The 23,370-nt window shown below is 41.5% G+C and overlaps 1 protein-coding gene across 6 annotated transcripts in view; it reads right to left on the bottom strand.

Moving 5' to 3' along the window:
* LOC132780185 (sprouty-related, EVH1 domain-containing protein 1-like) overlaps positions 1–23,370 on the bottom strand; it is a 33,001-nt gene continuing 9,631 nt past the window's right edge. For all 6 annotated transcript variants that reach the window (XM_060783756.2, XM_060783755.2, XM_060783751.2 and 3 more), the window contains exons 2-6: positions 12,431–12,602; positions 10,638–10,806; positions 9,038–9,108; positions 8,471–8,632; positions 1–5,861 (exon numbers count right to left, since the gene is read on the bottom strand). In XM_060783756.2, coding sequence (XP_060639739.1) covers positions 5,151–5,861; positions 8,471–8,632; positions 9,038–9,108; positions 10,638–10,806; positions 12,431–12,598 — 1,281 coding nt within the window. In that variant the 5' untranslated portion in view covers positions 12,599–12,602 and the 3' untranslated portion in view covers positions 1–5,150. The remainder of the gene's footprint in view (positions 5,862–8,470; positions 8,633–9,037; positions 9,109–10,637; positions 10,807–12,430; positions 12,603–23,370) is intronic.

Genomic DNA, 23,370 nt, shown 5'->3' with positions numbered 1-23,370 from the left:
TCTTTCTACGAGTGTTTTTGTTTTGTTTTTAATTTACAACATACATTTTTAAATAATAGAGCATTCTTCTCCAGTCTCATCTCTACCATTCTTTTGTAGAATCTTTTTAAAATACACATAAATTACAATATTGAATATACAAATCTGATAAAATACTTAAAACAGGAAAAAAAATCAGATTGGCAACCACACCAAAGGAAAAAAAATGTTTGCAGTATTCATCTCCTTAGCCCCTGCTGTTTTGGTTTTTGTTAACGACTCCTTTTCTTTTAAATATATAAAACAGAATGAAAACAGTCTTGGGCAACAATATACAACACCCCTTATTAAAACCTTTTCTGATCCCTGTTTCTGTAATCCGTATTCCCGCATGGGCATGCGAAGGCGAAATCCAGAACACCCAAGCTCTAAATGTGGACCAAAGGGATCTGGATTCATGTATGACATTGCCAAAAAACATGAGAAAGAGCTAGGAAAACAGAGAGTCCTACTTTTTCTCCAAGTCTCTTTACCTGTTACCTGGGATGGTAGATTTGGAAGAGAATTTGAGCTGCAGGAGACAGCTAGATCTAACCCATAGGATAATATCTATGGGATTGAACATATTCTCCCATGTATGTTCTCCTTGGATTGATTTATGTACTATGAAAGAACATGGGAAGCCCCATGTTCATTAGGACACATCTGCAATGCTACTGTTGAAAAGTTGCCAGTGATTGCTAAATTGTAAATTCCTCAGGGAACAGGCTTATCAATCTCCCAGTTTCTTTGCAAAGCCTTGTTTGAAGGATTCTGGGAGATATAGCCCCCCTTTCCACAAATTAGAGGGGTCTGGACTAGATACCCCTTCTGGTCTCTTCCAACTCTATGATTCTTAATTTACAAGCTCTGGTTCAGCCCTTGAGCCCAGGACATTAGGAATTTCTGATCCCAAGGAAATTCGCCCCCGAACAAGACCCGTGCTTTGAGTAAGGCTTGCTTCTAGTGCTTAGAAATACTCCTATAAGTGCACAATTAAGGTATTCACATGTAAATCAAACAGTGACGCTGATTCGTCATAATAAACAGCTGTAGAAATTGAACCACAGTATCCGACGGGGAATGGAAAAAATGACAAGGCAAAAATTGTTTTGAGGCTTCTGTAGATTGTGTGCTTTAAAGGGGAGTGGTTTTTCACAAAGGCATGCCCTCTTACTGCACTTTTGGCATCTGCAGGCATCCTTTTCATTTCCAATTGTCTCGACCCTGCTCCCTGTCTCTCATTGACTATTCACACATGAGTCTGAGAAGCAGTGAGAGAGAAATTAAGCCACATGCCATTGATACATACTCCTTAAAATGATCGGTGTCCCTAGTCCTCTCCCAGTGGTCCGACAAAGTGTATTTTGAAGATGCACTATTTCACACCTTGGAAGATTGGTGAGAGTTTGATTTGTTTTCCAGTTACAGTGGTTTGTCAAATGATAAAAATCCCTTTCACCCCAATTATTCAATTGTACTAATGCTTTAAATTCCTACTTATTGGCTCTGTCTCCATTCCTCGACCAATACAGTGGGACCAGCAGTAACCTACGTTAGAATGACAGGGATGAAATATTGGAACAGTTGTGCCAACCCTCCTTTTCAGAAATAGAAAATTTCTGTTAGGACTGAACTGGCAGAGAGGTTTGGAAATTTAGTCAAAATGATACCCCCCCTGGCATTTTTGTTTTGTATAGCACCCATCTCTTCCTTTAGTGCTGTGAATTACGTTTTCTCTGCCTCGTCAGAATGTAAATCTTAACAAAGGTGCTCACACACACAAATCTACACACACATACGAAAAAGAAAGAATACAATGAGGGCATTAAAACGTACCCTGTAAACCGAACCCTGTCTGCATAAACAATCATATTAAAAGTGCATTGCTATATCTTGCACCAAACTATGTTTGTCCTAAGTTGTTATTCTGCTTTTAAGAAAATCCACAACACTCCATAGCTCTCTCAGTTTGTTATTATGAATAATATGGCATGCCAATGCAGGGGCGCCCTGGGACTGGAGTTCCAATCTCACACACTGGTAAAATGACCCTCCAACACTGCAAATGACTTATGCCATAATGTAGTCAAGAATTACCCCATACCTGCCCCTGCATTGTTCCATTCTTTTCCAATTTCCCTAAAGCTCCAAAGATGCTACAGCAATGTTTCTCAACCTTCCCAATGCCGCGACCCCTTGATATAGTTCCTCATGTCGTGGCGACTCCCAACCATCAAATTATTTTTGTTGCTACATCATAACTGTAATTTTAGTAGTTATGAATCCTAATGTAAATATCCAATATGCAGGATGTATTTTCATTCACATTTGGCACAAATACCCAATATGCCCAAATTTGAATACTGGTGGGGCTGGGAGAGATTGATTTTGTCATTTGGGAGTTGTAGTTGCTGGGATTTATAGTTCACCTACAATCAAAGAGCTTTCTGAACTCCACCAATGATGGACTTGAACCAACCTTGGCACATCGAACTCCCATGCCTAACAGAAAACACTAGAAGAGTTTTGTCATTTGGGAGTTGTGGTTGCTGGGATCTATAGTTAACCTGCAATCAAAGAGCATCCTGAACTCCAACAATGGAATTGAACCAAACTTGACACACAGAACTCCCACAACCATCAGAAAATACTGGATGGGTTTGATGGGCATTGACCTTGAGTTTGGGAGTTGTAGTTCACCTGCACCCAAAAAGCACCGTGGAGTCAAAATGATGGATCTGGACCAAATTTGGCATGAATACTCAATATGCCAAAATGTGAACACTGGCGGAGTTTGGGGAAAATAGAACTTGATATTTGGGAGTTGTCATTGCTGGGACTTACAGTTCACCTACGATCAAAGAGCCCCTTGAATCCCACCAAAGATAGAATTGGGCCAAACTTCCCACACAGAACCCCCGTAACCAGGAGAAAATACTGTGTTTTCTGATGGTCTTTGGTGACCCCTCTGACACCTCCTCGCGACACCCCCCAGGTTGAGAAACACTGTGCTACAGAATCAATGTTAAATTCCAAGCAATTTTTAAACCAGTTTGAGTTCTTTTGATTCTTGTATGCATGAGAATGAAAGAAAATACTATGAATATCCTTTCTCTCTTTAAAAGGGTTTGACATTTTAGACTTTTACCCAGACAGAATATGCTCCCTCAGTCTAAATGATCCTACTTTGGGTTTCCACCATGAAAATGTAAACGTGGAGAAGCTTTCAGTAATAACAGCCACATCCTTTGTGATACATTTCCAGCAGAAAACAACTTTTAGTTCAGAGACTTTCCAAAGACACTTAACCTCAATTCCCATCTTCATTCCCAAGGAAGGGGAACATCTATCACAGAGGTGGGCAAATTGGGGTCTAGGTGGGCCCATGATTTTTAAAAAATCTCCCTAAAAAGTTAAATATTTTGCCCCCAATTATTATTGAGGATTGAGTGTTGAGTGCAAATCACCTTGCTACAAAACATACTACAGTACAGACATAGCTCAGTCAGCAAAGTCTCTGAAAAAGATTGTGTCTTTTACAAAGTCGTTTTATGTGCCAAGGTTCCCTTTTTCTCCTTGTCCTCTATCTATCTCAACATTTTGTAGCAGCATTGGCATTAGAAAGATTGTGAAGAAACTGGAGAAACACAGGCTTTCGGTACTGGGTGGCATCAGTATGTCTGTAGTAAACAATACAATAAAGGTTGAGGTGGGGTTCTTCTTGTAGCTGTGCATGCCTGCTTACAACAGGCAAGGTGAACAGCAGCTGCCCCATAATCCAGGTAACAAACAACTGTACAACAGATCTATATGACTTATAGCAAACCTATCAAGGTTTTTCTGAAGCTGAGAGTATTTTGATTTGATCAAGTGGGTTTCCATGGCCAACAATGGAATCTAGCCCTGGTCTCTAGAGTCATAGTTCAGTGATCAAAGCAGTAACCGCATTCAGTTCCAGACTATCTAAAAGGCCAAACCTCCCTATATGAACCTGCCAGAGTTTTAAGATCCATAGGGGAGGTTTCCTCTCAATCCTGGTTGGTGAGGACACAAGAGAGCCTTTTCAGTGGCTACTACCACCCACTTCAATTTCCTTTTGGTTTTCCTTTTGATTTTATTGAGAGTGAGGTTTCTTATTGGAAAGATGTTTCATTATATTTATGTTACGTTGTTTTAATGGGATTTAAAACTGGATTCATATTTTTTACTGGGAAAATTTAATTGATTGATTTAGTAAGTCACTGTATCTGATTGATTTAATTGATTCTTTTAGTAAGCCACTTCAGGAGAATGGTGTCATACACATTAATTAAAGAAATAGATAAAATAAAAGGCAACACCTGCTGCAATTCTCTCTTCTACAAAATCATTAAAGGAATAGATGCCCTCTTAAGTTTTCACTCAAGAAATTCCAGAACTTTGCCTGGTGCGGCATCGGAAAGTTTCTGAGGTCTTGCTGAGCGAACTTGGGAGCAGTTCCAAGGAAGGCCTTGTGCCAACAAGAGGTAATACCTGGGGTCTATGCAAGTGGTGATCCATCAATCCAAAATCACCTGCTCCAGAATGGAGCTTAGTATCTTTGTTGTGAGGATTTTTAAAACACTATGACCTTCAAGGCATGGGATGGAAGGCAGAAAAAAAAAAGATGGTGCCCCTACCTCATTAGGCACACATCCCTTTCATTTCTCTCTTGAATTTTAACTTATTTTCTTATAAACAAGACAGAAAGCAGACAGTACTTGTAACCTGTTATCTCCCATATGGCAACATCCCATTGCCAAGCCTGCTAAAATTGTTCAATTGTGTTTCTTGATCATTATTTCTTAAACCATTTTGTTGTAAAAATGATTCCCCCCCCCCACCCCGACTATTTTTAAAATTGGAAAATGAAAACAGAACAAAACAGGAATCCCACCAGTCTGCCTCAAAACACAGTGCTCTTTTCCCCAACACTGGCATAAGAGGGTTGGAGGGGAAGCGGAAAGAGGATCTGAGAGTGGGGTCGGGGAAGAGTGGGGTCGGACCAGACGCCCCCAGCAAACCTCCGGCTTTGTGGAAAGCTGCCGGCGTATGCCTGCTGCTGCCCTGGCAGCTAAAAGTGAGCACCCCGTATCGGACCCCCTCCGGCTTCACCGCACGGCCTTGTGCTTGCCCCCACAGCAGCCACAGTGCTCGCCACACCAGTGGCAGGCATGGAGGGGCAGGTAGCAGCACATACAAGGAACCACGAGGGAGAGGGTGACCAAGGCCATCCAGCGGATGCAGAAGTGGGGGTGGCCAGTGTCGCAGGAGCAAGGGTCCGAGTACTCCCCTTCCGAGTCCGACATGCAGTGGTACAGCATGCTCTCAGCGCACCACATGCAGGTGAACTGGTAGACGCAGCGGCCAATGGGGTCAGGAGCATCCTGGCATTGCCCGCGCCCGTTCTCCTCGTTGTTAAAGACGTCCCGGCAGTAGACGCATCGAGAGGGCACGGTGTCCTCATCCAAGCTTGCCGGCCCAAGCGGGGGTGGCTGCTGCTGCTCCTTCAGGGGCTTGTGTTTGGGGGGTGAAGGGGCGCCATGGATCCGGCAAGAGGGAGAGGCTTTGGGGTCCTTGAGCCGCCCCTCAGCCCCAGGCGGGAAGCTATACTCCTTCTCCCGCAATGATTTGTCACTTCCTCCACCCTTCTTGAAGTGGACACATATGTCAATCTTATCAGGGTCCGGCTGGTGCTTCTGGACTACGGCCCGGCGGTAGTCCTCATAGCCTTTGGTCACCCAGAAGTCTCTGCAGGGGGAGATGCTCTCCAATTCCTCCTCGTCTGGGAGGGTCAACTGTTGCAAAGGCTGAGGCTGGACCTGGTGTGTAGGAAAGAAGAGAGCAAAAAATGGCACCGTGGTATTCGTGCAGCAGAAGCTGAACTTGAATTCCAAGAGCCCTCAGGGAATGATTACAGGAAGATTTAAGATGGTTTAATCATGATCTAAGGATCACCATCATGTAGTGGTTTCAGTGCTGGACTACAGGTTTGAAAAGGTATATCCACATTACACAATAACAATGAATATTAATCAAATTCACCAATACATCAATCTGCAAACATTAAATCTTAGCACACCACATGCAGGTGAACTGGTAGATGCAGCGTCCAATGGGGTCGGGGGCATCTAGTGCAAAATAATACTTCAAAAGCTAAGATAATTAATCACTATTATCCCATAGTTTTTAATAGTGTGTTGTCTTAATGTCTAAATGTTGTCTTAGCGGCGCTCCATGCAGTCATGCCGGCCACATGACCTTGGAGGTGTCTACGGACAACGCTGGCTCTTCGGCTTAGAAATGGAGATGAGCACCACACCCCAGAGTCAGACATGACTGGACTTAATGTCAGGGGACTACCTTTACCTTTACCTTGTCTTAATGTTAATGCTTACGTTATTGTTTTATTGTCTATGTTTGATTTTAATTGCTTGTATTGTTGTATTATGGGCTCGGCCTCATGTAAGCCACACCGAGTCCCATGGGGAGATGGTAGCAGGGTATAAATAAAGTTGTTGTTATTATTATTATTATTATTATTATTATCTGCCTTGCTTTCACCGCCAGGTAGCATAACAACCTGAGTGAGAAATCTAAATCCACATTTTTTTCTAGCTCCTTTCAGGCAAAATACTTTGATGCCAATCCACATTTTTGTATGGATAATCAGGGGAAAAAATATTGATGCCAGCCAAAAAGCAGCTTGGATACAGAGATGACGAAGAATATGGATAGTAAAGGAGCTGGTTGCTAGGCAGCCATTCAGTGCTTCCTTCCCAAGATCAAAAATGTCTTACTACAGCACAAAGAAGCTTGACACAGATCCAGGAAGAAAGAAGAAAGCTTTTTGCTTGGCTTATAAAAATATGGTGTGCCAAAGAGGTGGGTAGTAGGGATACTGACATCACAGCAACGTAGTTACCATTTTTATTCCCTATGGTCTGTTCACAAGAGGTTTCTACTGACCAATACAAAATGGTCAAGCCCTGGGCCTTTGTGCAAGGGAGGCTGATCAATGGGTGCCTTTCAGTTGCTGGGTTGCAATTCCCATCAACCTTAACCCATACCATCAATAGTGAAGGGCTATGGACTCCCTTCACAGCTTATTCACACACAAAGAGTTTTCTTCTCCATGTTGACAATGGTTTAGAAATGGATTATGGATAAGCTGATGGAGCATCCAACCACAGTTTTTTTCGGCTAACAATGGCCACCAGAGTGGTAATTCTTAGTAGATTTTAATTGTATTGTTTTAATGTTTTTAACTATTTATAATCATTGACTGTTTGTTTTTATTATGTACTAGCTGTACCTGCCACGCATTGCTGTGGCCAACCTTCCCTCTCTCTTTCTCTCCTCCCTTCCCTCTTTTTCTTTCCCTATCTCTCATCTTTCTTCCATCTCTACCTGTTTCTTTCCTCCCTTTCTTTGCCCTTTGGTTATTTCCTTCCTTCCTTCCCTATCTTTCGTTCCTTCTCTCCTTCCTTCCCTCACTTTTTCCTTTCACTTTTTTATTTCCTTCTCTTCTTCCTTGCTTCTCTATCTTTCTTTCTTTCCTTCTTTCCCTCCCTCCTTCTCTCCTTCCTTCCTTCCCTCTTTCCCTCCTTCTCTCGTTACTTCTTGACTGTTCCATTTAATATTGTATTTATATCTTACATAGAAAGAAGGAAAGGAAGAAGGAAGGAAGGAGGGACAGGAAGGAAAAAGGGAGGGAGGGAAAGAAGGGAAGGAAGGAAAAGAAAGAAGGAGGGACAGGAAGGGAGGGAGGGAGGAGAAGGAGGGAGGAGAAGGAAGGAGGAAGAAAGGAGGGGGATGAAGAAAGGAGGGAGGGAAGGAAATGAAGAGGAAGGAAATGAAGAAAGGGAAAGAAGGAGGAAAGGAGGAAGGAAAAGAGGAAAGGAAAAAGGAAGGAGGGACAGGAAGGAAGGGAAGGAGGGAAAGAAGGAAAGGAAGGAGAAGGAAAGAAGAAAAGGAAAGAAAGGAAAGGGTGGAAAGAAGGGAAGGGAGGGAGAGAAGGAAAGTCCTTCATTCAAGCACCGTGGACCTTCCTCGCCTCCCCCTCCTCCCCCTCCCCCTCAGAGCCACATAGTCACAATTTCCATTATCCCAAGTCTGCATAGCGGATAATCAAAAGTGATAGGAGCTATTGTTCAATAATAATAATAATAATAATAATACCTGGTGCCCCAAACTGGGCATAAACTAGAATACCCCTCTGTCTCTACCGATTCTCCATCCATGGATTCAATGGTTCTTTGAAGGCTACCCTAAGGCTCATGTGGCCCTCAATAAAAATGATTTTGACACCCCTTCCCCATAGAAAATGGAGCAAATGTATCTTACACTGTTCTAGACAGAAGGGCAGGAACCAATCTATATTCAAATGACAAGAAAAAAGATGCCACTTGAATGGCCCCTTCACACGTACCGGTCCAGCCGACCCTGCTCCCTTTGGTGTGCTGAAGGTGAACTCTTCTGAGACGGATGAGCGGATGTAGCAGCTGGATGAGGACTCACTGGTTACAATAGTGATGGGTTTGGGGAGCATTTCCTTCTGGCTGTTGGAGGAGGATTCACTATCTGTGTGCACCTAGAGAGAAGAGAGACAGCAAGAGATGGCATTGAGAAAGTACGGTTTACAAAGGCAACGAAAGTTATGTAGATTCCGATGACACTTTCGCTTAGGCACTAGATATAGTATCGAACCTAGAGTAACTACCCCTAGACTAGGATTGGAAATGTTACCTTTTCACTCTTTGGGGGAAATACTGGGAGCTGTAGTCCAAAATACAACTTTTCTAAGCTCTGCTCTAGAGTGTCCCCATTGAAATTTCATTAGGTATTTGACAAAAGCTTCAAGCCTATGTTGACAAACATGACTTACAGAAACTTACTTTTTTAATACAGAGAAAAGCGAATTCCATTAGTACTGAATTCCATGGCCAATGCCATTTTTTTTTCTGCTGCAGATCCTGAATTCAGAAAATAGACTTACTGCCAGAGCTTCTTCTTTCCCTTCGGCTTCATCCTGACAGGAGGAGGAAGTGGAGGAAGGTGAAAGGGAACCTGAGAATAATAAATATAGGAATAATAAGCCAAGACATAGAATTAAACTACCAGGAAAATCACATGTAAAACAGCAGGCCTGGTATAAATAATAATAATTCTCACAATTATTACATAGAATTATATAATTATTACTATTAGTATAAAATAATCCTTTTTACACAGATTCATAATCACAGTAATTTTTACAATAAGGGCGGAGAACCTCTTTCACTCCAAAGACCTCATTCAGTTTTGGAGAAATTCCCAAGGGCTGCATTCTGATGGTTTGCAGAACCAAAGGCAAAAGGAGCAAGGCCAAAACTACCGGTATATTTTTGCAGTAAGAGCGACATGCATTTTTTGAATAAGGAAACAGCCTAAGTTTCATCACTTCTTTCCAACCACCTCCTAACATGGTAGGTCACTATTATCAATACTGCCATGTTTCAACATGTTGTTAACTTCAAATCTGTGAATATCAGGGAGCCAACTGGCAGAAATTACCAAAAATTCTACTGTGATATTATGTCATGATGGTGAAATAAATACAGGCAACCAATGCTGGGTTCCTTTAAGCCAGGGTCCTCAAACTTTTTATACAGAGGGCCAGATCACAGTCCCTCAAACTGTTGGAGGGCCAAATTATAATTTGTAAAAAAAATAGGAATGAATTCCTATGCACACTGCACATATCTTATTTGTAGTGCAAAATACACTTAAAAACAGTACAATAATTAAAATGAATAACAATTTTAACAAATATAAACTTATTAGTATTTCAATGGGAAGTGTGGGCCTGCTTTTGGCTGATGAGATAGGATGTTGTTGTTGTGTGCTTTCAAGTCGTTTCAGACTTAGGTTGACCCTGAGTAAGGGCCGGGTAAATGACCTTGGAGGGCTGCATCCAGACCCCGGGCCTTAGTTTGAGGACCCCTGCTTTAAGCCATTGTTGGTGATGTAGAGGCTGAAAGAGACACACCTTTACAAACTACTGTGCAGCTCCTAAAGTCCCCTGAAATCCCCCAAATTTGGGTGCAATCTGGGGGCATTTCTTAAAATTAAAAACCAGATCTAAAACTGGTGCCTTTCTGCATCTTCCCAAACTTGCCCAGAATCTCATTCTCTACAAAAGCATTCCCACATTTCACCAAAATGACTACCAGAAGTGACATCACAACTTTGGCTGTAATGCAGCTAACTATCAAGATAGTTATAGGATGAAATGGACAGGTGGAACCTATGGGAGGTCAGGAGGTGTAAACAGGCTTTTGCCACCCTCCACACAGTTGCCCACCCCTTCAAACCTTGTGAGTCTGTGATTGAGCCAACATTTGAATTAGGGATTTTCACTTTTTGAGTGGCTTGTTGGTTGAGAAGAATGGAAATCCTTTCCAAATATCCACCGTTACTTAGGGGTAAGGTTCCCCCAATCAATCCACGAGGTACTAATGTTACAGGCTCCCTCTCTCTCTCAGCACCTTGCAATTCATCCTATGACCCCTTCCCCCTTCCTCCCCTCTCCCATTTTCCTTCTGCCTCCTCTTCACCTTCGGCAATTTCTTCCAGGGCAGCCTGCACGCCCCTCTCGAAGGCCACAGCATCTGCGGGGCTTTGGAACGTAAGGCCAAACTTGTTGTCCCCCACTTTCCAATGGTGGAAAATGGGGTTCACCTTGTTGTAAACAAGGTCCCTCTTCAGCGTGCACTCCAAGATTGTCTGCAGGGAGAGAGAGAAAAGTGTGTCATGGGGAGAGTTGCTAAAGGCTATACAAACATCTATGCAGCCGCTCACTGATCTCCAACTGGCCCAAATGTTGGGAGCGGCTGACTTTACACTCACTTACACACTCTCACACACACTTACACCAATGTAATGTCACCTCTACTCCACCACTACGAAATATAAGTCCAGATAGTGACATCTCAAGACCAGAGCTAAACAAATAACATTTTGAAAGTAATTATTTTCTGTTACAGAACGAATTATTTGTTAACTCTGCTTATCAAAAATAACCGTCGCTTTTCCTATAAAACATATCTGAAAGCCACCTATGGCACTGCAAAATGAGTGAAAGTCAGGTACAAGTTGAGCATCCCTTATACAGAATTCCAAAATAGTCCCAAATCTGAAATTGTACACACAAGCAGCAGAACTAGTGACCCCTTTGCTTTCAGATGGTTTAACGTATCACTTCATATGGTTTAATGTATTCAGTGCACAAACTGATGTAAAATATTGTGCATAAAATTGCCTTAAGGCTATGTTTATAAGATGCATATTAAACATACATGAATTTTGCGTTTGGAATTGGAACCCATCTCCAAGATATCTCCCTGTGTACATGTATGAAAATGTAAGTATTAAAAAATCAAGAAACAGAAATAATTTTGGTCCCAAGCAGTTCAGATAAGGGATAATCAACCTATACAATCATCATCAAACTTAGTTATGCCTAGCTCAGTGGTGACTTGTAGGTTCACAGAGTGCTCTGGGATTTAGACTGAAACTGACGGTGTTGAATTTTAACCAGGTTCAACCTAAAACCACTGACTTTCATTTTAATCCCTGGAGTGAATTCACCACCTCAGTGACAGGAAAGCCACTAGCTGCCCCTACTTTAGCTCTTGCAAGAATGAATGAGTGAATTTCAGCCAGACTGGTTACAGTGGGAACGGGGCATTCCACTGGGCTTAAATTACAAGACATCTGAAATTTGTGGATGTTCCAACCCCATTATATACAATGGGATAGTAAAATGGCATGTCATATATATAATATAGCAAAATCAAGGTTTGCTTTTGAGGGGTGGGGGGTATTTCCAAACTGTAGATCACAGCTTTCTAAACTGTGTCATGACATGTTAGTGTGTTGGCTGCAGTGTGTAGTTGTGTGACATGAACTTAAGGAGAACCCCTTAGTCTATGTGAAATAGAAAGTAAATCATAGATTTTTAAAAAAAATATAAATGAAAGGTTTTCATGAGATGTGATGTGCCCCATAGATTTTGTTAATACTAATGTATGTATGTGTCCATATCTCTTATAAGGGGTTGGTTGATCTTCTGCTTTTCTAGTAAAACTGAATTACTGTGTCGCAAAAGGATGCATGTTTCAAATGGAATGAAATATTTGCAAAGGTTTGCTGTAGATGGTTGGATACATGGTCACAGAATCTTTGGATGTGTGTGGCTAACTGTCAGTTATATTCTTAAACATTGCTTCACATCCATGCAAGTCAGAGGTCCTCTTTGACCCTGCCTTCTCTTACTTCTGCTATGAAAGATGTTTTTGGAAGCAGAGTAGTTTTGATAACATTCAAGTATTGTTCCTCCAGGTCTTACCGTCTGGTCCCGTAAGCGTTCCCCACTGATCAGGTACTGCCGGTGCCGGCCTTCCTCGGGGTGTCGGACTTTGCAGAGCATCACGTGGCTCAGGCCGCCACCCCCCATGGGCACCCAACCCCCACTCGAGTCGTCTCGGGTCATCACCACAGCCCGCACCCGAACCATGTAACTGGAGGGAAACACAGAGCAGAGGAACCGTCAGATAAGAAACAAACCCACTATCAATGGAGGAAAACATCTCTCCCCTCAAACATACCACTCATCAATCACTAGTACATCCTCTCCGTCATTTCCCAGATTTAAACCGGATTTATTTTTGAGCTGGCAAAATCAGAATGCGGTCAAGATTATAAAAAATATTTTAAAAGAGCAACACACAAGCTAGGAGAGGCTGCAGCAGTTTAATTTTGCTTGAGCCTATGGGAAAAGGCAACCCCACTCCCTCCTCTCCTCTACTGGTTTTAATGAGTGCAATCTACTTTTGAATATGAACATCAGAGTGTGGTCAAGACAGGCAAAAATATACAAAATGGAAGACACACAAGGTAGGAAAGACTGCAGCACTTTGCTTTTGCTTGAGCCTGCTGGAAAGGACACTTTTTCATCCAACCCTCTCCTGAACTCATTCGGAGCAATTAAAGTAAGCTGAGGACCAAGGAGCAAAATGGAAGAAGAGATGAGAGAAACCAGAACATTTTAAAAGGTGAAAAATTGGGATGATAGAGGATTGATTCCACCAAATCAAGACAGTTGGTGAATACAATAATTAAGGGATTGTTGTTGTTCATTCGTTCAGTCTCCGACTCTTCGTGACCTCATGGACCAGCCCACGCCAGAGCTCCCTGTCGGCTGTCACCATCCCCAGCTCCTTCAAGGTCAGTCCAGTCACTTCAAGGATGCCATCCATCCATCTTGCCCTTGGTCAGCCCCTCTTCCTTTTACCTTCCACTTTCCCCAGCATCATTGTCTTCTCTAGGCTTTGCTGTCTCCTCGTGATGTGGCCAAAGTACTTCAACTTTGTCTCTAGTCTCCTTCCCTCCAGTGAGCAGTCGGGCTTTATTTCCTGGAGGATGGACTGGTTGGATCTTCTCGCAGTCCAAGGCACTCTCAGAACTTTCCTCCAACACCACAGCTCAAAAGCATCGATCTTCCTTCGCTCAGCCTTCCCTTTAAGGGATTATGGGAGATGTATCCCTGAAAGAGTTCTCAAAAGTATTACCCCTTTTTGTACACATATGTGGGTTATTTTAAGAGCGGTGTCCACAGAAATAAAATGTGTATGTGCAACCATAAATCAATTAGAAAATGCAATCGCAGCACACAAAAAATCTCCAGGTGTGAATTCATTTTTAGCCCTGCAATTTGGGTGAGCCAGAGCTCAATCCTTCTTGGTCAGTTAAGACAAAAACTTTTGATAATATCATAAATTTTAGGAAATTTAAGTAGCAACTGGAGAAGATATGGAAATAAGCAGCACCTTTGACCGTCAATACCAGGCCTCCAGCTAGTCAATGAGCAGAAAATAACTGTACCCATTACCACCAATGAATACGAATGAACACTAGGTTCTGTAAACTATATTTCTGAGAAAGGAACTGACAAAAAAACTAACAACAACCCTCTGAGTATTCTTTGCATAAGAAAACCCTATAAGAGTCATGGGGTTGCTATAAGTCAATAGGTATCTTGAAAACATACATTGAATATTGTTATGACATTTTCTTAAGCTATTCACATAGGGAGTATGAAAAATATGGTTAGCAATATTATCTCATGAGCAGTAATGTGGACATTTGTTTTGTTCCAGTTGAGAAATAATCTGACAGAGACATTTCGCACCATCCTCAAAAATAAAAGATATAAATGCCAATAAATGAATCTGAGACAATCTACATCTAAAGCCATTGCTCCATCAGTCAAATGGGTACCTAGAGCCAAAATGCAGCGGACTTTACGCAACTACTTCCACTTTCCCTTGTCTATTATCCCCAACCACAGTAAAGCCTTGCCTCCGAAGGGTTATGCAAACTCCAGGTCTAGCTGATTTTGATAGCAAGCAGGTAATTTTCAGAATCTCGCTTGAAACGTTAATCATTAAACTGCTGGGACAGAGGAGGGGGTTATGTGAAGAAAAGGGAGGCAGAAGATGCTAGTTTTGATATCCTAGAAAGAGCAAACAGACTACAAATGCGGTCTTCAAGGCCCGGCTAAAGACATCCGTCAATACAACAGTAAGCCATGACTACGCCATGCACATCCTTCAACGTTTCACAGGTGGAATCTTGGACACATGTGGCCTCGCATGTGTCGGAGATTGTGGTCAAAGAAGTACCGGTAAATGTTTCAAATAAGGATGAACACACATGTGAGAAGAAGCTGCAGCTTTTGCTGCATCTTACTGTGAAAAGCAAGATTCTGCCCCCTCCTCTTCTCTCTTCTGAGTTAACCAAAACTGTTTCTGACTATTGAACACTATTTGCAACAATAAAAGGAAACTGAGGATGGAGGGAGGAAAGGAGAAAAACTGAGACATTTTAAAAGCAGTTGAAGAAGTGGAACAGGGGATGAAGCTGGACTGTTACATTGAGACAATCAGAGGGTATGCAAGTAGCACATGAGTAGCAACATAAAGAAATACAGAGGAAGTGGTTCAACTAGGTTTGGACTAAAGGGCAAAGTCCAAAGCCTTGCCACGAACCATTTCATAGAATGGCAGAGGATGGAGCATCGGCATCCGGATTATCAGAAGCAAACCAGAGGCCGATCTAGACAGCTTTACAAAAATCTAGACAGCTTAAAAAAATCTTTCCATGTTTTGTTTTTAAATCTAATAGTATAAAAACTGGGAGAGCACACAAAGATTCACAGATCCTCACGGCAACTTTTCCATTCTGAAAATGCACTCGTCTCTTGCAACAAAATGGTGCTTGTTTTCCACTCCAGATCATCCGGGCAACAATAGCAAACTCCATTTTGTTCCTCGTAGACATAGAAGTGTTCTGACACAAATACTGTAATGAGTTTCAAAGCTGACGCTATATGTCCCAGGATTATTTCTTCCTTTCCTTAACTGAGCATAGACAAACAGACTTGTTCATTTGCCTGGACATAGCATGAACGTAGATCCCGATATAAAGCATAGAGAGAAGGTAAGTCTTAGCTGCATATGTTTTACAACTGAAGTGATACACACGACTGTCTAAAACCGCATCAAGCTTTATGAAAGTACAGGGGATCCTAGGCATCTGCTGGGATTTGGTTCCAGGACACTTCTGGATACCAAAATCTGTGCATGCTCAACACCCGTTACATACAGTGGCACAGTAAAATGGCCTCCCTTACATAAAATGGCGAACAACTCAATTGAGTGCCGGAGAGAGCCTGAGGATCTGTGAAATGGTGGAAGGCTACAGCAAGCTATGCCTACACATCAGCGTCATGCTCAGCACACAGCAAAATCCAGGTTTGCTTTTTGGATCTTTAAAAAAGAAATCGGGCCATGTTTTGTTGACGCTGTGGATACAAAACCCATGCGTGCAGAGGGCCGAAAGTATGTGGACCACAGTCGAATTCTCCTAGTTCAGATCATGGAAATGTGATATTTTTTGGATTGCCACTCCCCTAGCATTCCCCAGGAAACGCAAAAGGCAACATTTTCCAATTCTGGCATAGCTGCACCAATGTAACAACACTGATAAGAGTCTATCAAATAAAGGATTGAAGCCCAGTTTCGTCCAAATCTTGCATTCACTCCACCATTAGACAGAAAAAAACTGGGGCACATGTGACCAAGTTACATCAGGGTAAAAAGGTAAAGGTTGTCCCCTGACATTAAGTCCAGTCATGTCTGACTCTGGGGTGTGGTGCTCATCTCCATTTCTAAGCCGAAGAGCCGGCGTTATCAGTAGACACCTCCAAGGTCATGTGACCAGCATGACTGCATGAAGCGCTGTTACCTTCCCACCTATTGATCTACTCACATTTGCATGTTTTTGAACTGCTAGGTTGGCAGAAGCTAGGGCTGACAGCGGAAGCTCACGCCGCTCCCCGGAATCGAACCAGCAACTAATCAGTCAACAAGCTCAGCAGCCAGGGGCGGCTCAACCCATTACGCAAAGTAAGCCTTTGCAGTATAGTTGATTTTGCCCAGGGACACTCTTGAGACGCTCTTGGGGGAAAACAGACCTTGACATATGCGAGTTGTAGTTACTGGGATGTATAGTTCGCCTACAACCAAAGAGCATTCTGAACTCCACCAAGGATGGAATTGAACCAAATATGGCACACAGAGCTCCCACGACGAACAGAAAATATATATCAGTGATTGGTTGGGGCGGGGGGCAAAATACTGTTTGGTTATTGTTGAAATTTACCTAGGGCCGCCTCTGTCAGCAGCTCAGCGCTTTAACACACTGCGCCACCAGTCAAGGGTTATTAAGGAGGAAAAGTCCACAAGAAGCTTGCTGTTGCCTGAATTTACTGGGAACAGCAAAATTTAACTCGTTCTTCTCCTTCCCTTTTACTCAGAGACCTTCTACACAGCTATATAACCAAGAATGTCAAGGCAGATAATCCACAATATCTTATCTGAACTGGGTTATCTGAGTCCACACTGCCATGTAATCCAGTTCAATGTGGATTTTATAGAGGTGTGTGGAAGGGGCCTGAGTGTTCAGACCATTTTTACACTTTAAATTCGGCCTGCAGCAACTGAAGTGAGCGGAAGACAAAGGGGGAGGAAGGGAGGGAGAGACCAGGACATTTTCAAATTGGCAAAGAAAGTGGGAAGGCAGAGGATTAAGCAGTAGTTTTCTGGCCTAACTGAGAGAGACAGAGGGGTAAAGATATCAAAGTCCTAGATTTTAAAGTAGCATGTAAGAAGATCCCTGTAGCCTAGCCTATGTATGAACGTATAGCAGGGATGGGCAGAGTGTGGGTTGCATGCAGCCCATAGATCTCAATTCTGTGGTCCCACATACTTCTAACACAGGCGTGGACAAACTTCATCCCTCCAGGTGTTTTGGACTTCAACTCTCACAATTCCTAACAGCCTACCGGCTGTTAGGAATTGTGGGAGTTGAAGTTCAAAACACCTGGATGGCCGAAGTTTGCCCATGCCTCCTCTAACAGATTTTCCCAAGCCCTCTTCATTATAAAACAAAAACCAGTGCAGCTTTTAGGCAATTTTCCTCTTAAAAAAAAAAACACATTGAAAATGCATAAAACCATGCAAGGCATCTCACCAACACAGACTTCTCATACTCCCTAACACCTCTATTTTCCTATGCTATCCCTTCTCAAAATGATTACCGCAAGTGACTCAGAATCTGCCATTTTGAAGACTACCGAGGAAAATGGAAGTATTTTATATCTTGCATACCCTCCAAACTTTCACAGATGAAAATGTCAGAATGGGATCCAGATGCAGCAGTTATTAAATGAAGAGAGAACCATGCTTCTCCAAATTAGCAACTTTTTCACACCATACAATTACTGCACTTTAACAGCCTATGACTCCATCCTGTGGAATCCTGGGATTTATAGTTTGGTAAGGAACCTAGATTTCTCTGCAGGAGAATTCAAATGATGCTGTCTTTTAAATGCAGGCACGCATTTAAAGTGACACCAAAGTGACACCAAAGTGACACCAAAATATTACTGAACTGTGTAAAAGAGACCTGCATTCGGTAAACAACAGACGACTTACGTGAAACCACTGGATCTATGTTATACAACAGAAAACTCAACAATATAAGGGAAGAAAAACAACACAAAAATTTGCGGCAATGTATGACACCATCACCAAAGATATTACTTCAAATCAATACAATTTTGCAGACAAAAGCCTAAAATTGCAAAGAAAAAAAACTACGCAGAGGGCAAAATGAGGGCATTAACGCCCTCTAATAAGAATTGTGGCTTCCCTCGATGATTTTTTCCTTCTTCCCCCAAATGTCTGGCATTGCAGAGATGTTAAATTAATTCACACCGAGAATTCTTCTATTTGCTATGTGTGCATCCCCTTGGTAACTCAGCCTTTCCCTTTTATTTGAATGCTTAAACTATATTTTTAAATGCTTAATTGCTGTTTGGAAATAATAATAATAACAAAGAGAGAGTTCTAGGTATGAATCAATGTCCCACTCGATGCAATACGAGGCATTTGGGGATCGAATAGAAAGTTCATTTGGGAGAGCAGTAATCTTACTGTGGGGGCAATGTTCTCATCCCCTCCCAAAGTTGCACCTCTGCAACCGGGGCACCTCACATCTATATCAAAAGCTCAGAAGTATTAGAAAGCTGCTTTTTAAAAAAGACAAAAAGATTTGATTAGCTTCTTGACACACTATACACAGCGAGCCACTCACACTAAAAACGGCAACACAAATTTGGACTGGGGCAAAGAATCTGATGCGAGCCTTTGGCTTAATGCCCTGTTAGTGAGCTTCCCAGGAACATTTTGACTAGGCAATGTTTGGAAAAGTTACTTCTTGACATTCTTTCTTTTTTGTTGCGTGTCAGATCCCATGGAATAAAGAAAGCAAAAACCTTCTCGATATAACAGATTAAGCAGGCCCTGGAAATAGCCCTGTACCAGGATTCTGGAAAAGATTATCAACTGGACAATAGTGACTATGCTAGCTGGGAGAGTATGGGAGCTGTAGTCCAAAGGAAACTTTTCTCAGCTCCAGTTGGGAAGAAATATCACTGTGTTAAAAACAAGCCTTATCCAATATAGAAATTTCTCAGATCTTTCTATTTCACAGAAATCATGCCGTTAAAAAGACCTCAAGAACTATCTAGTCCAACTCTCAAGAATACACTGCTAAAACTTTCCTGAAAGATGGCCATCTGATCTCTGTTTAAAGATTTTTAAACTGGAAGAGCTCACTATTTTTGAGATAGTATATTCAACAGTTGAACTCTTCTGCTTAAGACGTTCTTCCTAATCAGGCCCTTATCGGGGGGTGGGGGGGGTGGTGAGGGGTTTCAGCCCCCCCCCCCAAATTCTCAGGGTGATCCGCGAGAAGGCCTTACTGGTATATTATTTAAACTGTTATGTTTATTCATATCATGATCTGATCACCATGCTCAATATATCCCATATGCATGGGGGTATTGGGATAATGATACAAAAGGGTTGCTAGAGTAGATCCTGAGCCCCTCTGAATCAAACTCCCTCCCCCCCCCCCGAATAAAACTCAGCCCCCTCCCCCGGAATCAAAATCCTGGCTACGAGCCTGTTCCTAATGTTTCAGTGGAATCTCTTTCCTTGTAACGTGAATCCACTGAACCTCCAAAGTGATATCGTCAAACACAATGAGTTTCAAAATACAGAGTTAGTTTAAATGTAGTTTGGAATAATACAATGGGACTAGTTTGCCCGGCACTTCTCCTAGCTAAACCTTAGTATTTGCCTAAGTATAGTTCAATCTAGTCCTCTCCAGATGTTTTTGGCTACAACTCCCATGATCCTACAATGCAATGCAACTGGGGGATAATAGCAGCTGCAGTCAGAACATCTGGAGAAGGTGAAAAATGCACAGGCAGCATTGCAGTAGATAGCAAATGGAGATTCTTTTATATCTAATACAGATGTTATATGTGATTTTAGCTCTGAATCCATTTTTAATCAGTTTTAAGAATTTAGACCAGTGGTTCTCAACCTGTGGGTCCCCAGATGTTTTGGCCTTCAACTTCCAGAAATCCTAACAGCTAGTAAACTGGCTGGGTTTTTTGGGAGTTGTAGGCTAAAACATCTGGGGACCTACAGGTTGAGAACCACTGATTTAGACTGATAATTTATAATTAATATCACTGATGGGTTGCTGTGTGTTTTGCAGGCTGTATGGCCATGTTCCAGAAGCATTCTCTCATGATGTTCTGGAAGATGGCCATACAGCCCAGAAAACTCACAGCAACCCAGTGATTCCGGCCTTCGACAATACCATTGATGTTAAGTTCTTGTATATTTTGGGACTTTAATTTGTATTGAAAGGCTTTTGACGTAAGCAACTTTGAGTCTCCTTTGTGGAGAGAAGAATAAACATTATTATTGTTATTATTATTATTATTAAACTTTATTTGTACCCCGCTAGCATCTCCCGAAGGACTCGATGCGGCTTACAAAGGCCAAGGCCTCAACACACAATATACAATACAAAACCTAAAGCAAATTAAAATAATTAAAGCAATATAAACAACAGGCAATAACAATACACTAAGACAAAATAAAACTGGGCCGGGCCGGAGTAATGGGTACAAGATTAAAAGTGCTGATGTGACAGGTGGTATATAAGGCATTAATAATAAACATAATAATAAACAACATTATCATCATCATATCAGGACAGAGATCTCAACATGTACAAATGAACTCTCGCCTGATGTTTACTGGTGATTAATTGTCCATAAAAGGGTCAATCACAACAGATGCAAATCCAACAGTCAGTATAAGTTGACCCTCCATTATAGGAGAAAGGCCATTTTCCGACATAGCATTGCTCATACTGCAGGATTTAGACCAGGCATGGGCAAACTTGGGCCCTCCAGATGTTTTGAACTCCAACTCCCACCATTCCTAACAGCCTCGGGCCATTTCCTTAAGCTTAAGCAGCTGAGGGGGGAAAGGAAAGGGCCTGAGGCTGTTAGGAATTGTGGGAGTTGAAGTCCAAAACACCTGGAAGGCCCAAGTTTGCCCATGCCCGATTTAGACGGCTGACTAATTTCCAGTGCAAATCCTGAACACAAAGCCAAAAGGTTTCTGCAAGCACTTCCGCCCCAATTGACGATGGTACAATTTGTTCTCAACAGGGCTGCCAAGGTTGCACAGTCCACACTGAGAAATCATCATGCGTCGTCATCGTTTGTGGATTACGCACAGGTTTGATTATTTTTCAAAAAAACAACAACAACCAACAATTTAGGCCAGCCACCAAATAATCAGCTGGGTTTTAATCGATATAGCTGCATGTTATCCTCGCCTCGACGTCCCATACCTCTTCGAAATACTGAATTGAGATCCAGAGATCTTGCGGTCGAGGAAACAGAAATGATCAGTCGTCATTCAAAGCCCATTCCAAACACGGCTGTTTTTTTCCCCATTGCTAAAAGTAATGCTCTAGAATGGAAGAACCTTTCCGATCCATAATGTTTGGCCCCCAATTTATTGACTGTCCCTGTCGCAAGGGCTTTAACTTGTTAGTTGACTAAAAGTGTAAATATGTGTTTTGCTCCTTGTTAGCATTTTTTAGAATGTACTAAAAAATAACCAAAACTCATCCTGGCACAAGTCGTATGGCTAACTATCTCGCAATGGTTTCCATTTCTAGTCCTCGTTTCATAATCTCTCCATTCCTTTTGTCATGTTTATTTTTCTCTTCTTTCCTTTCCTTCTTTCTTGGTTTGTTCTTTTTCACATTTTTTCCCTTACATTATTTTAAAATATTGCTTATTTCATTGATTGGATGTTGACACTTTCCTACTCCCAATCTCGCATCCTGCCCCTTCCGATTTTTGTCCATTCACTTAATATACCAAAATGCATATATGTTCGTGTTTTGAAAAGGTATGTTTCTGGTCATGATTTCAAAAGAAAAAAAATAACTAAGAATAATGAAAGGAATAGCTCAGGTTGCTAGAAGAGGACAGCATGAATGGTAAACATGTTAAACACACAGAGAGAGACACGTAGCATTCGTAAAGCATGCGGTATAGCGATACAAAGGGACAATGCATTAGGAAAGAGAATGCCAAAAGAGTCGCAAGAAAAAAGGCAACTTGCAGCCTTGCTATTGCGTCAATATAACGCCAGGAAGGGGGCAAAAAGACGTATGCAAGGCTTTAAAAAAAGAAGCAGGGCAGGAGGAATTCGTCTTGCTCACTATTTCACTAGGAAGCATTGAACACGGCCCTGAAAACACAACGCAGTAACCTGAGCAAGAAAGCATCCAACATCTTAGCTCTCAGATGTCAATTTAAAAAGTAGAGAAAAGGCTCTAGTCCTCATTGCACATATATTTATATATCTATATATATACACAGACACATATACACACATACACAGATACACACACATATACATATTATACACACATACATACACATATACACATACACACATACATATACATATATATTATACACACATATATGCATACATACATATATACACACACATATATACATATTATACACACATATACATACACATATACACAGACATACATACACACATATACATATATATCATACACACATATAAGCTTAATACACATACATGCATACACATACACAGATACACACATATATACTTATTATACACACATATACATACACATATACACACACGTACATACACACACATATATATCATACACACATATAAGCTTAATACACATACATGCATACACATACACAGATACACACATATATACATATTATACACACATATACATACACATATACAAACATATACATACACATATACACAGACACATACATATACATACATACACATACACTCACATATACATTTATGTATTTCATAGAATCATAGTATCATAGAGTTGGAAGAGACCTCATGGGCCATCCAGTCCAACCCCATTCTTCCAAGAAACAGGAAAATTACATTCAAAGCACCCCCGACAGATGGCCATCCAGCCTCTGTTTAAAAGCTTCCAAAGAAGGAGCCTCTATTTATTTATTTACTGTATTTATATACCAACTTTCTTGTGCTTTACATCATACTAATGGCACAAATTCAATGCCAACATACAGTACACAAAGAAATCACAATAATTACTACATATCACTATGAACTTAAAATAAATTAAAACTATTAATATATATTATAGACACACATATACATATATACACATACACTCATATACATTTATGTATTTCATAGAATCATCGTTCCATAGAGTTGGAAGAGA

The sequence above is a fragment of the Anolis sagrei genome, chromosome X (assembly GCF_037176765.1).
Source record: "Anolis sagrei isolate rAnoSag1 chromosome X, rAnoSag1.mat, whole genome shotgun sequence".
In the NCBI taxonomy this organism is placed as follows: domain Eukaryota; kingdom Metazoa; phylum Chordata; class Lepidosauria; order Squamata; family Dactyloidae; genus Anolis; species Anolis sagrei.
The sequence above is the reverse complement of the archived record's forward strand: the minus strand, read 5'-3'. Positions and strand labels throughout refer to the sequence as shown.